Source organism: Lolium perenne, chromosome 4 (assembly GCF_019359855.2).
Source record: "Lolium perenne isolate Kyuss_39 chromosome 4, Kyuss_2.0, whole genome shotgun sequence".
Taxonomy (NCBI): domain Eukaryota; kingdom Viridiplantae; phylum Streptophyta; class Magnoliopsida; order Poales; family Poaceae; genus Lolium; species Lolium perenne.
The window spans coordinates 39,790,352-39,805,319 of NC_067247.2; the positions used below are offsets into that span (position 1 = coordinate 39,790,352).

Genomic DNA, 14,968 nt, shown 5'->3' on the forward strand with positions numbered 1-14,968 from the left:
CCTTTCCATGATTGACATAGCTATTAGATGATCTTATTTGCATGTATCTTATTATGAACTGCCTAAGTGTTAGCCATATCATGAGAATATTTACATCATATGAGCAAATGTGTTCGTGAAAGTTCTTTTATCGCACTCAGTTGTTAACTGAATTGCTTGAGGACAAGCAATAAGCTAAGCTTGGGGGGAGTTGATACGTCCAAAACGTATCTACTTTCCCGAACACTTTTGCTATTGTTTTGCCTCTAATTTGTGTATTTTGGATACAACTAAAACGGACTAACGCTGTTTTCAGCAGAATTGCTCTGGTGTCTTGTTTTTGTGCAGAAATTCAACTTTCGGGAAAATCCTCGGAATTTATACCAAAGGGCCTATTTTACCAGAAGACTCATGGAGCCAGAAGGGCAGGCCTGGGGGAGGCCCAGGGCCCGCAGACGCTAGGCCGGCGCGGCCTGGAGGGGGGTGCGCCGCCCTAGCGTGTGGCCCCCTCGGCTGCCCTCTGACGCCCTCCTCTGGACTACTTAAAGGTTTCGATCTAAAAACGCGAAAAAGGAAGTCGAAGTCGCCAGAAACCTCCCAGTACGCCGCCACCGTCGCGAAACTCCATCTCGGGACCAGAAACTCCATTCTGGCACTCCGCCGGGACGGGGAATTGGAGGAGATCATCTCCATCATCACCACCGACGCCTCTCCATCGACCAGCAATTCTTCCCCCATCCATGTGTGAGTAATTCCCCCGCTGTAGGCTGAAGGGGATGGTAGGGATTGGATGAGATTGGTCATGTAATAGCATAAGATTGTTAGGGCATAGTGCCTAGTGTCCGTAATTGGTACTTTGATGATATTGTTGCAACTTGTTATGCTTAATGCTTGTCACTAGGGCCCGAGTGCCATGATCTTAGATCTGAACATGTTATTGTTTCATGATGATATTCATTGTTTTATGATATTACCTGCAAGTTGTATACACATGTCGCTGTCCGGAACCCGAGGCCCCGAAGTGACAGAAATCGGGACAACCGGAGGGGATGGCAGTGATGTGAGGATCACATGTGTTCACGGAGTGTTAATGCTTTGCTCCGGTACTCTATTAAAAGGAGTACCTTAATATCCAGTAGATTCCCTAGAGGCCCGGCTGCCACCGGCTGGTAGGACAAAAGATGTTGTGCAAGTTTCTTATTGCGAGCACGTATGACTATATACGGAACACATGCCTATGGATTGTTTTGTACTTGGACACCATTTTATTATTATCTGCAAATGCCCTGCTTTGATTGTTACATGAGTTTCTCTCATCCATGCAACGCCCGTCATCCATCCCTGTGCCTACAGTATTTTAATCATGCTGTTTACTAAAATCACCTCTTTCTTTGTCTCATTGTTACTCTCTTTGCTTTGTTATTTCACTACTGCTACTGCTATAAACTGTTACTACTGATAAACTCTTGCGAGCAAGTCTGTTTCCAGGTGCAGCTGAATTGACAACTCCGCTGTTAAGACTTTCAAGTATTCTTTGTCTCTCCTTGTGTCGAATCAATAAATTGGGTTTTACTTCCCGCGAAGACTGTTGCGATCCCCTATACTTGTGGGTCATCACTGCCGCCATCATCCAGACGAGTTTTGGGGGTCATAAGTTCCTGTTCCGGCACCCTACCGGGATGGGGATTGACCCCCGGAGCCATCTCCATCGACTGCACCGCCTCTACTGCGACTCCATGATGGTTCGTGAGTAGTTTCCCCCTTTGGACTACGGGTTCTCGGCTGTAGCTAGTTGGTACTCTCTCTTCCATGTACTTTAATACAATGATATCATGAGCTGCTTTACATGATTGAGATTCATGTGATGTAGTCGGTGTTGTGTTTGTTAGGATCCGATAAATTGTGGACTTGTGATCAGATTGTTCATCATGTTATCACACTACTATTATTTAAGATCTTGCATGCTCTCCGGTACTTGTGATTGCCCTGATCAACTAGTTTCCTGTATCTCCAAGTGGGAGTATTTATGCTCGATAGTATGTTCACGCCTCTAGTTTTCTGGAAGAGTGACTTTAAATTTCTAAGATTGTAGATGTGTTGTTGCTAATAGGGATAAAACAACAATGTTTTATCCAAGGTAATTCTATTGTTTAGTTTACACACATTGCTTGATGCGGTTATTTGTTGCTTGCAACTTAATACTGGAAGGGATTCAGATGATAACCTGAAGGTGAATTATTAGTCATAGACGCACTTGGATTACAGTCTATGTATTATGTTGTAATGCCCAATTAAATACTACAGTAAACTTTATCTTATCGTAGCATGCATTGCCATGCTCTCACAATTATCAATTGCCCAACTGTAATTTGTTCACCCAACACATGTTATTTGGAGAGTTACCACTAGTGTAGATAGCTGGGAACCCCGGTCCTTCTGTCATCACCATTGCTCTAAAGTCAACTCCGCACTGGAATACTTTCTGGTGCCATCTCCTCTGTGCTACTGCTGCTGTGTTGCTTTTGCCATTGCTCTCATATTGTTGTTGCTTTCACATCACCCCTGTTACTAGTGCTTTTCCAGGTGCAGCTGAATTGACAACTCCGTTGTTAAGGCTTATAAGTATTCTTTACCTCCCTTTATGTCGAATCAATAAATTTGGGTTTTACTTCCCTCGAAGACTGCTCCCCTATACTTGTGGGTTATCAGCGACCTATTAGACAACGATGCCACTAGATGATGACGGCTTGGTGGTAATGAAAGAAAGATTGTGAGACTCTGCAGAGGCATGCACAAGAGTATAAATGACATCATGACATGGACCTTTAAACGTGATTTTCTCTGTCACATCATCCTTAATAAAAAAGACAAACGGTTGAAACTCAAGGAATGTATTGTTATCTAGGAAAATTTTGTGTGCTGACAAGAGATTTTGGGAGCTATGAACATGGAAAATATTATTGAGATGCAATGACCTATCTGGAGTACGTCAAACTGAATGACCAGCATGACTATTTTGCATACCATTACCATCTCAGCTGCGTGGACTCGATCACGTCCCTTGTACTTCTTACGAGTAGACAACTGGCTCAACTCTCTGGTGATGTGATTTTTAGAACCACCAGTACGTTTCTATGTACCAATTTGTATCGACACCATATGGTGTAGCTTGTGCACCCTCTCTTGGACATCATCATAGTCATCGTCGTCCTCATAGAACCACCAACATTTTCTTTCTGAGTGCTCATAGATCTTGCAAATTTGGCACATGGCATCCTAGCAGTAAGAGGGTGTGTCATTGCGACCACAACATGGACACTGTCCTCAGTAAGATGTTAGCCTTGTCCACCACCGTCCCGATTCCCCTTTCCACCGACATCATTGCGAGGCAACTGCTACCATCATCAGGACGAGCACAATCAGTAGGACAACCGTAGGGTTTCTTCCAGATCGTGATATTGGGGGCCATTATTGCAACGAATACCTACACAACTATCATTGCGGCAATAGTGAGGTTAGTGTCGTGGGGATGGCAACAACAGATGCTACGAAGGGTAGCTTACATGAGTCGCATGACATGGATGATGTAGGCATCAGTTGATCGAGATTACAAAGGAAAGGGTTTTAGCCATGTTCGGCCCCTCGTGATGAGTTAAAAACTAACTCCTCCTAATTTGGTATTGATCAAGCAGGTGAAACAATGGGCTCCCCCGAGTCGACTATGCGGCTCGGGGGCTACAAATCAGCCAGGAGGCGAAGGTGTGTATCTATCAAAACATTGTTCTAGGGTTCCGTGTTTAGTGTTTATATGAGCACCTCTAGCAAGGGTTTACAAGGTAGAGCTTGAGTCGTTACGCGTTGAACTCGCTATAGGGTCGAGCGGGCCTCCTAGATACTCGCCCATGCTTCTTCCAGATCCAGTCGTGCAAGCATGCAAGCCTGTGTGAGTTGGATTATCATCCGTTAGAGGAAAGCCACATCGACTCCACCAGGTGACACACACCCTGTCGTGCATTTCCCCATCAGATAGTGTGGAAGGACACTGGCGATGTCCTCACTACTCAATCAGAGTCATATTTCAGATTTTCAACTAGAAATAAGGGAGGAGGCACTCCTGGTGCGCCGGTGGTAATCCTGGGCCTATAGCCTATTTCCTAGTAGTGAGGTAGGAAGTAGGGGACTCGGTACCCTCTCGAGGGAGGAGAGAAACAAACATGCAAAGAATGTAACTTGACAAATCTAAAAAAATACACTATTACTCACATTATATTGCAGTTTACTAGTATATATCCAATAGAGTTTACATTATGTATGCACAAGTATGACTAGCTATTTTGGATTTTCTGTACATCATTATACATGTTACAATAAGCCTAGCAATTGCAATGACCCTTCTTAGTTTTTTGCTTCACATGGTTGTGGAATAACAGTTCCAGCTTTTCGCCATTTGGCGTTTTGGCAGGTGCTCTCGGTTTCTCCCTGGCTGCCCTCCATTGTGATGTCGATATTCTCCAAGACAATGTTAGTGCATGATGCCTGGTTACCGCAGCTAAGGTTGATAGCATCCTTGGATATGGTTGTCCCTCTAATGTTCTTGAAAACAACATTGCTAATCTCCACCGCGGACTCTTGTTTCTTGCATGGCTTAGCGGAGTCGCAATAGTTCTGGTCAATTATGACCGGGTTTTGCACCTTGTCCATGATAATGTTCTGGAACGTGATACCCTTGGCGTACCCGCTTCCTCCCTGCCACGTCTTGATCCGGACGCCATTGGTTGTGCCATACAACTGTACGGAGTCAACCGTAATACCAGAAACCTCGGCTCTTGAATTATCATCTCCCAAGCTTCCGATGCTGATTCCATGCCCTGGACCACAGACAACCTTGGTGACGAGAAGATTGTGAGTGCCATCCTAGATTGATATGCAATCATCCCCGGTCTTGATGACACAGTCTCTAACTTGGACATCTGTGCTCCGGGTGATGTGGATGCCGTCGGTGTTTGGGCTTGTGCTAGGCGCCGTGATGGACAAGCGGGCCAGCTGCACATTGGTGCAATCCTCAACAGACACGTGGATCTGTTGGCTGTTTACAATTTTCATGTTGTCGACCTTCAAATTGTTGCACCGGTGAAATGACAGTGCTGTCGGAGCCGTTGTGCATGGAAGAGCTTTGTTGGTCTTGCACGAGTTCTTCCACCAAATGTCGCCGTTGCCATTGATCGTGCCGCCACCGGTGACAGTGAGGCCGGTGACGCCTTGGATCACGATCCAGCGACTAATGTTGTCCTCGCTCCATGCGGACCTGCTAGCTGGAGCCACCAGCGTGCCCTCCACCGTCAAGGTGACGGTGGACTTGCACGGGCCGGAGAGGGCGATCGGCTTGAGCAGGTAGCTCTTCCCCTTGGGGACGAGCAGCACGGCCGGCCGTGATGAGGAGCACGCCATGTTCCACGCCTTGGCCAGTGCCTGCGTGTCGTCGTGCTGCCCGTCGCCGCGGGCGCCGTAGTTGTCGAGGATGAATACGTTCTGCTGAGTCTCCTTGGCATTGCTCGTGGCGGCTGTAGTGCTGCACAGCAAGAGCATCACGAGAGCCGCCATGGACAAAACGAGCTTAATCACTCTCACACTCGACGCCATTTGCAGGAGGTCTTAATTAACGCGAAGCAGCTAGCTCGATGATTTGTTGCCTGGAGTACGTTTGGTCGTAGAGGAGGTGGAGAAGAAGGGTGGCCGGCGAGGGGTATTTATAAGTTCATGTGGTGGGTTGCTTGTGTGACAGAGAAGCTGGATCGGGCGAGAATTAGGCGTACGTGCATGTGTTGTGGAGTGTCCAAAGCTGCAAACGCTCGTGATGCCACATTAATTTTGCGCTGGAGTCATTGCCATGCTGCCGCATGCAAAATTTTCTACGACGTGAGCATTGAAAATATTGGCAAGGAGATAAGCGTGCCAGATTCCTCGGACGTTCGTGCAGGCTTGCACGCCAGAAATGTCAATCACCCCGGCCAAATCCCAGGAACATGTATCCGAAATTCCGTGCGTACGTACGTGTCTCTTCTTCTCTCGCTCCTTTGTTCCGTTGGCCTTGTATGTGCATGACCTTGTACTAGTGAATCCCCTGCTACACACTGTACGCAATTAATGGATATCCTGGACATGCATGCTTCTACGCTAATCGGTAGTGTTAATTTAGTTTTTACACGCAACTAGTCAACCAATGTTCGCTTTCTCTTCCACAAGACAAATGAGAAGCGCAGGATTAATCAACCACGAGCATCGATCTCTCTCCTTAACGGTTTCATCATGTTTCGTTGCGTTTCATTTGGTCCAAAGTCCAAACAGACTGCAGTTCAGAAAACTAATGAAACTTGATGATACACTGTGACACAAATCTTGAAGCACCTGATCGACAGCTAAAATTCATCCACATGATCTCCCGTTCTTGGGAGAATTGCCTCTCTCAGAAAGCGCCGCTATGATTTCTTCTTCAACAAGCATGGGCGCAATCTGGCACATGGGTCAAGAGCCAACGAAATAACACCAGAAGTTAACGTGGGGGTGACACGTCGCTGAAATTAGCATACCTACTTATACTTTGTTAGTTAATTAAATCTCTCTCGGAGAGAAAGAGACAGGGAGGCGGCAGTTTCCCGGGGAACTCCAGCAATACCGTGGGTTCTCCCCCCTTTATTCGCCGCTCCGGTGGTGGAATGAGGGGTTGGAACTTCGTTTCACTTTCGGTTTGTACAAACTGGTATATGATAAGATCTTGGTGTGGGCCGCGCCATGGCGGTGAGGCTGGTGCCACGTTTGATAAATCTATCTCGGCCTCTTCATCACCATGGAGATGCTCCCCACGGCAACGTCGAAAGTCCGGGAGCCTTGTGTGCTCTCTGTCCGCTCGCGACGACGAGGTTTGTTTTCAAGTTTGTGGCAGTCGGATATTGTCCTTTTGGACGATGTGAACAACTACGAGGAGATGGTGGCTCTAGATCAGGGATGATGATTCGGCGATGGTAGATCCGGCCTTCTTCCGCTGCTCCATTGATGGGACGCAGCGGATCATGGCCGAGGACAGCACCGGGATGTTCACTGGCTAACATGCCACATCCAAAAATGCCTTGTTGCTTGCAACATGCTGCTCTTCGACTCTCAAAGCCTTCATAGCAATAGTGCTTCCCTGGACCTGGAATCTACGGATATGTTTGGTCTCCTCTTCCTAAGGGTGTCTTGACGGCTCTAGAGGATGGAAATGGCTGCTCGTGTGAGCAGGGATTTACAGGAGATTTACTTTACTTTAATTTTCCTTGGGGTCTTTGTGCATGCAATAGCCAAAACCTTGTTACAAACACATGCAACAACTGCAATAGGGTGATGGTATTTTAGGTTACCCTGGATAGTTACCGGAAATTATCTAACAATTTTTTTAATAAAAATTAAATTCAAAAAGGGAATTTTTCAAAATATCTAGAACCAACCAGTTACCATATGATCACCGAGCGGTAACTACTTATATACTGAAAATTGTAAAAATATGGAGCCAATTACATGGTCCAAAATGTTTCGCTCGAAAAACCCATATACATATGGGGTGGTTATATAGTAAACTGGTTACCGGCCGGTAACTTGTCTAGTAACCAAAACCCTAGTTTGTAACCGTATTTGTTGACCAATGATAGTGCGCAGTTTCTCCTAAAAAGAACTCTGGATCATCACCTGATATGGTTAGCTGATCTACTCGCGTGACGTCAACACATGTACTTGTGATGCAAAACTACTGAAACAGGCTATATATACCGCGTCGCCATGTATATATATACGCTTTGCATGTATTCCACGTGAGATCATATATTCATATGAATTAAAAAGGAGAGAGAGGGGTAGGTGGGGAAAAGAGAGAGGCTGGCGCATGAGCTGTCGGAAATCTTCCAACGTGGAGTTTTGCTGCTTGTGTCACCGGCGCTCCCGATAGCCTCCCTTCGTATAGGGTTCGGTTGGGGCTCTCGCGATGACGTGAATTTTGTATAGGGACCATCGGTGTGAGCACTTTCTCTCACTAGGACCCCCAAATCGCTGCCGGCTACGATATGGGTCTCCTCCGGTGGAGATGCTCTGAGTTTGGCTAAATAGTGTAGAACGGTATAGATCGGGCATGCAAGCATGTCATCTAACGGAGAATTTGCAAGTTTGGATTAATATTTATGTTTTTTCCTATGTGGCTGGATTAATTTGTAGGACATTGATTTTAAAGAAGATATTTCCAAGGATTACTTTGCAATACATTTCATAGATTTTTTTATTGCATCGACTCAACAATGCTCAAAGGTATTCATTGTTTTAATCTCTCATGGTTCAATAAAATAAACTTTCGTTCTAACTATTTCATTTAGGAATGAGGCCGGCATGAACATTGCAACCTGAACTTTCCTATTGCCGCATCTTTGTAATCCTTTAAATCAAAGATGTTATCATAGTTGCAACCTACAAGTACAAATAATTAAATTGGACATTTTTCTGTTGGATATCTTTGTACAGTTTTTCTAAATCTCAGTCATCGGTCATTTCTTAAGTGTCTCGTGAACTTAAATTCCATATTACTGTATAAGCCTAGAAGCCCATTATCTGACGGTGAGCAGTGACACATTAGATCAATTATCAGTTTCTAGATTGCAAACGAAGTGATTTTGAGTTTTGGACACAAAGATAGTTAGAGCATCTCCAGCCGCGTCCCTCTAAAGCGCTCAGGATTTTGCATTTGGGGGACGCGTTTTCTTCGTGCGGCGTTTAGGGGACGTCGCTCCCCAGCCGCGCTCCCAAAACGCGCCCCCCAAACTTGTTCGTGTGTCAATGACGCGTCAGGTCCGCCACTCCCCGCCTCGCATATCGCTTTGTCCGGTATCCCCGAAGCGTCCCCTGTGGAGCGTGGACAGGCTCGGGACGCCGGATAATGTATTGGGCCGCGCCGGACGGAAAGGGCATTTGGGGTGCGCGACTGGGGACGAAAAAATATCCGGCGCGCCCCAAAAATCTTTGGGGGACGCGGCTGGAGATGCTCTTAGATGTTACTCCAGAGGTTTCGAAATTGCATTGGGATGCTTTTTTTCAAATACCATGTAAAATCATTAACGACATGTTTTTATTCACATGAGTAAAATTAATCAATGAACAACAGAAACCTACAAAAAGGTTATAGACACCACTACGTTTGACCCTTTTTCACTTAACTATCACTTCCTGTACGAGCAAAATCTTGTGTTTCAAAGCTACTAGATGGACCCTGCGCGCTCTGCTGCGCCGTCCTTCGATATCATTGTTTAGTTTTTTGCGTTGTGGTTGTTCTTTTGTTGGTGCGTACATTGTTTCGTTGCTCCTTCACAGAAATGCAACTTGGTGGGTCCTAACACGTCTTTGCACGTGTGTGGGATGTGTCTTTTGTTAGCGGGCGATGTTTGTTGATCATGTGCATGTCACGTATGTATGTAGGCGTTGCGGTGGCCGGTGATATGAGTGGTATGAGTCTATGTAAGTTCTGAGTGCATTATAAATTGCTTAGCAACGGAGTGGATTAGAATGACCGTCAAGTGACCTTGTTAAGCTTCTAGTTGTAACCAGGCAGCGGCAGGACAGCTTGTTGGTGGGGCGACTCCTCATAGGGCATGCTCACTCGAGAATGGTGGGGCGTAGGTTTAGACGACTTGCAAGATTCTCACGTTTTGTACGGAGATGCATATTGATGTGTCTGGCGATTCTACTCATGTTCCAGTTACAAAAACGCTGAAGTATATGATTGAGAGAGTACAACTTCTAGGTGACATATCTTCAGTGGTGAGGGGAGAACGTGCCAAGTGTGCGTTTTTTGGCTAGTGCATGTATGCACATGTATCTTTTGTGTTGTTCCTGCAGTGTTTTGGAAGAGGTGGCGTTGTGCAACTATTTGTACGTGTTTATGATGTGTTTTGCACACGTGGCTCTTATCGATGGGTGCACATATCTTGATTTTTGTATTTTTCGTACGCTGTTTGATTTAATTTCTGAATGCCGGCGCTGAGTTTGGCACGTCCAAGAATTCAGCCTCTTTTAAAACGTGATGATCCAATGTGTTAGCATTTTCTTCTTTTACAGAGGTGGTCACAGAGTATATACAGAGGTGATCACGGTTTAGTTTGAGCATGATTGCATGGACCTCTAAACAATATCTTTTTGAACCAACTTTCACAGTTCTAGGCATAGTTCCGGTTAAGCTGCAAGCTTTCGATCTTAGATTTACATCTGAACAGTTTACACTCTGAAACACAATGCAATCTCCTATTTAAAGGTAAACCGTGGGGCAAACAACAAATTCTTACCAAGGCTATATGAAGATTCATAACGGACAGCTCTTCTACAGTGGTCATCTCAGCCCCATTTGACTTTTCACGGATAACCTCAATAGGGAAAAAATATCCCTACGGCTTATACAACACATCACCGCTCGATTAGTAGGTAAAGAACACACACAACACACATAGCTCCCCTGATGGCAAACCAAGCTGCAGATTACCTGTCAAGCAAAGTAATCTCCATAATATTTGTATGAGCCTTTGGATCGGTAGCTTGCTGAGAAACTTAGAACCACTTCGGACACCTTAAACATCAATTGGTGACAACAGCCAATATACCAGCCAATACACCAATAGCATTTGCATATAAATGGAAGAGTTGGCATTCATGCAAAAGCAACCATGGAGCACTGCATAGAAGACTTACAAATTGACAAAGTTTCATTCATTTTTCTATATTGCCCAAAAGGTAAATCCTGACATTGCCGCTACCAAGGATACTTTGGTGACATTACCAAAAGGAACATTTTAACTGTAAAGACTAATCACTTGATTAACTTGACACGATATTAGTATTTTCCATACTTGACCTATTAAGAAACTCAAATAACATTTGTGGGCATAATCTAAACCATGAGAGTCCAACAACGATGATCATTACACTCAAGGTATTTCACGGAATTTCAGATACTTTCAATTATCTGATTGTTGTCAGATGCTTCTGAAAATTTGGAAGCTTCTTGACTATACTCAGTACTCACATACCAAAATCTTTTTCTATACGAATTTGAGTTTGGAATTTTATTTCTGTCATGTGCAAACCATGTTCTGAACACCAAGTTGGATCATAGCATGGCAATTTCAGGGTGTGAGAGCTTGCAGATTCCTAAATCGCTATGGCAAGAGTGGGCTCCAAAATTTGTACATGTGCTGGTGGCTGGTGATTTAGCTGAGCCTATGTTCTAATGGAACTGGTAGTGTTCCATCTCAGAAAAAAATTGGATGATTTCATAGCATCTACCAGGAACTCCCAATATGATTGCAATTATTCTGATAAACTGAAGACTACAAAGGCACTCAAATGTCCTAATGAACATATTACATTCAAATTTTAAATTTGAGTCACATGCAGATCACAGCAATAGCATATAGTCACCAAAGCCAGAATCACCAGCTAGCATTATTTGTTCAAATTATTTTGCATACTAAAGACAATTTGGTGGACGAATGGTCAAAAAGTAGGATGCTTAGAATATGGAAATGATAGAGCATATGTCGCTAGCATGTATGTACCTGCCCAGAATAGACTGTAGTTCTTCTTCATCATCTCCAATGGTCGTGAGGCGTGGAATAAGGGTGGGGGCACGCCCCATGATGGCACCACTTCTTTAAGACTTTGAACATGGTTCGCCCCATGGATTTTGCTTCCAGCGGTCGCGGCAGTGCACCTAGATAAGGAGAGTGTCACGACACAGCCAAGAGACACAACCGTTGCCGTCGCTATTACCTCATACCCACCATTTCCATCCCATCGCCAGAGAAGGCCGATTGTTGCTATGAATTGAGAAACAAAGTAAATGGGGAGTCAAATTTTTGCACTAAAGCACAAATGGAAAAAATGACAATACATAGAAGTCCAATTATTGCGTTGAATGAGAAACAAATTAAATGGGAGTTAATTTTTTGCACCAAAGCATGGATGAAAAAACTACAAAACATATCGATCCTATGACTAAAAATCAAAACTACATCAAATTGTGCGCACATCGTACCAGCTCTAGCAGGAGTGGTGGAAATGTGTTTTCATCTCTTATACATCCCGAAAGCTGCCGTTAAGCTTCTTGTCAAAGGGAATTCAATAAATCTGAAATCACACACAACAATAGGTTTAGTAAACATGAAAATATGTTGTTAGAATCGAACAAACAAACAAATGGCAATGGAGATGTCCCAGAATACAAAGACTCCCCATTTTCTTTGTTTGTTTCAAATTGGAAAATTATCCTAAAAATAGTAACATGGATTGTTTAAGACGTAGCAACGCAACAGGAAACAGTATTTTGATACACAAGTTAAAGATACAAAAGTTACTCCAAGGAGCTTTCTTTAGTTAACATTTTCCAGTAAAAAGATAAGACATAAAATTGTTAAAAGCTAAGAAACATGAAGTGAACTTATGTGAAAAGCTGAAGGAGAGTGGCAATGGGAGAACTTGACTTTTCATCCTTCTACCAGATATGGATAGCTTTCCAATTTGGGTTCAGAATTCATATATGCACAAAAGAGACAGACTGAAGTAACTCGGTGGAACAAATTACACAAGCCAACGACATCGAGCTCTAGCTACTGGCAACAACAACAGCAGTGAAACGGGTGTGATATTGATATGCATCTAAAAAGAAGCTCGCAGTCATCCGCCTCGATCGGTAAGGGTGCAACTGGGGCAGGACTTCCCACTTGAGCCGCAATACATCCCTGCAAAATGAACACACTTAAATCCACTGGCCAACATCATTAGCCCTAGAAGATTCAGGCGGTCTAACTGCTTTATCTAGCGGGCATCGTGCTGATCCCGTATCTCTTTCTCGATAGGGTTGTCAAGAAGAAAAGCTTTCCTAGTAGAATCCCTTGACGATGGCGCCGCCAACTCTACGGAGGAGGACTTCCTCGATAGACCCGATCAGGAGAGCCCTACGTGGCGAGGAGGAGTTGTAACCATTTCACACAGGATCTAGTCGGCGTCTCCTGATGATATAAGGTCGACGCCGGCGCTGCTACCGTCTCCACATGGTGCCTATTCTACGGGGACCATCGCTAGAGCTGCCATTCCTCCACCCTTCCGCTGAATCGCCGACGATATGTTTCTACACCGCCTCACTCCCGCGCTGAAAATGTTGTTTATCCACCGACAGGACTATGATCACTGGATGGAGAAATTTATAGCTGAAGATTATATTGGCTATTTTATTACTGCTAGTGTTTTCTCTTGACTTTGGAAAATCATTATGCATCTGGTTAAGAATTTTCTATGTGCTTGATCTTCAAATATTTGCTATAGTTGTCAGAGTAGTGTTTATTTTAGTCTGGGAAACATAGTATCATTCACTTCAGCACATATTAGATGGATTTAGACAATGCTATTATATTGCAATTGATCTATGAACACCTAAATCACATTGGTTACATGTAAATTCAAATGCTCCCCTGTACTCTTCTGATGTGCAAACTTTCAAGAGACCTATAAGTTGTAGCTGTACAGATAGTGCATTTTGTAGTAAGACTTGAATCAACCTGAATTCTGCTATTGCAATAAGTAATGTACTCTGCTACCATTCAGCATTTACGTCAGAGCGTACCATTGTTCTGCTATTCCAATAAGGCGTTGTCTTCTGCCTGCCGTCCCTGCGGCTGAGGATGAGCCAAGCTCCTGTTGAAGTCACCCCCTTGACGCTGATTCCAGCTCACCCGCTCGGGCTGCACACCCTTGGCTGCGCGAGCTCCCAGACTGGGACGGTCTTTGCATTGTCATAGACCATCAATTCGGGGTCAGAAGCTGCCGCTCGACGCTCTCCAGGCGGTGACTCCGGCTCACCAGGCACCAGCGCGGGCTAGCTGTTCACTGTGGGACAGTCGCGACCATCTTCAGACGCTATCTCGAAGTCTCGCCGGCCATCCTGCCAGAATCAAGAATGAACGACGCAAGCCGTCACATATCATGGCCGCGGGTCTCCAAGCGGTGTTGGAGCAGTTCGATTACTCTCAGTCCTTCAGCTGCACGCATCCAGCGCAGCTGCCACATCCAGCCCTTCAGCTGCACACTCGCCATCGCCGACTCCTTCTCCTTCCTCCTCCTAGCCTACTCCGAGAACGCCGCCGACCTGCTCGACCCACCACTCCATCCCGTCGCTCGACTCCTCCTCTGCGCCTTCCCCCGTTTCTCTCGGCGCCTGCTCTTCATCCCCTTGTCTGGCATCCTCCTCAAGCACGCCTTCGACGCTAGATCTCGGTACTCAACCCGCTCTGGATCCACGCCAGGGTGATGAACAGACTCTTCGACGCGCTTAATTGCATCGATTTCGGTGTGTCATCGATCTCGAGCCCTCCCAGCCAGCTGCCCTGCCGGCTGCCGCCGTTGCGTGAGAGATGGGAGGACCAGAGGAGAAGAGGATAGGTCAGATCTTCTGGAGAGTGAGAGAAGAGAGGCCAGCTGCCCCTGCCCTGCCCTGCCGCTTGACCCAGGAACCGCCTTCGAACCGTCAAGCCAAGCGGGCCCAGCGAAAGCGACCTGCCGAGCGATGAGGAGAGCTGCCAACCCTGGGAGCTTAGTGCTCTTTAAGAATTGCATCATTTCTTAGACTGAAGGTAAAACAAGACAGAACAAGGCATGAATATATCTTTGACCTTTATATGAGTTGTCTTCAGCGATATTTCTTAACCCAGATAGTACATCATATCTTACATGAGCTCCCTTCAGCGGTTCACAAAACGTAAAAAATCACTAGTGGAGAAGAGGCCTTTGGTCCCAAGGTTTAGTCCCAGTGCTGAACCAAACCGGGACCAATGGGGGGCATTAGTCCCGGTTCGTTTGGCCCAGGACGACCCCACCCGCTGGAGCCTGTCCGGTAGTGGCCTTTGGTCCCGGTTTGTAGTACAAACCGGGACTAAAG

General features: G+C 45.4%; 1 protein-coding gene and 1 long non-coding RNA gene across 3 annotated transcripts; both read right to left on the bottom strand.

Annotated features, from left to right (window-relative positions):
* Positions 1-4,219: 4,219 nt before the first annotated feature.
* Positions 4,220-5,684, bottom strand: LOC127348315 (polygalacturonase-like). Its single transcript, XM_071818568.1, has one exon. The coding sequence runs from the start codon at positions 5,617-5,619 to the stop codon at positions 4,894-4,896; it is 726 nt and encodes a 241-aa protein (XP_071674669.1). The 5' UTR covers positions 5,620-5,684; the 3' UTR covers positions 4,220-4,893.
* A 4,528-nt stretch (positions 5,685-10,212) lies between these two features.
* On the bottom strand, positions 10,213-14,543 carry LOC127292238 (uncharacterized). Of its 2 annotated transcripts, XR_007845047.2 has the most exons (5): positions 13,658-14,543; positions 12,074-12,165; positions 11,820-11,855; positions 11,595-11,749; positions 10,213-10,522 (listed from the first exon to the last, which is right to left on the bottom strand). It is a non-coding gene; the product is annotated as an uncharacterized lncRNA (long non-coding RNA). The 2 variants fall into 2 exon arrangements; XR_007845046.2 differs by having other exon boundaries at positions 11,595-11,855.
* Between the last annotated feature and the right edge of the window lie 425 nt (positions 14,544-14,968).

Coding starts and splice junctions, on each gene's coding strand:
- LOC127348315 (XM_071818568.1), bottom strand. CDS start 5,619: ATGGCGTCGAGTGTGAGAGTGATTAAGCTCGTTTTGTCCATGGCGGCT.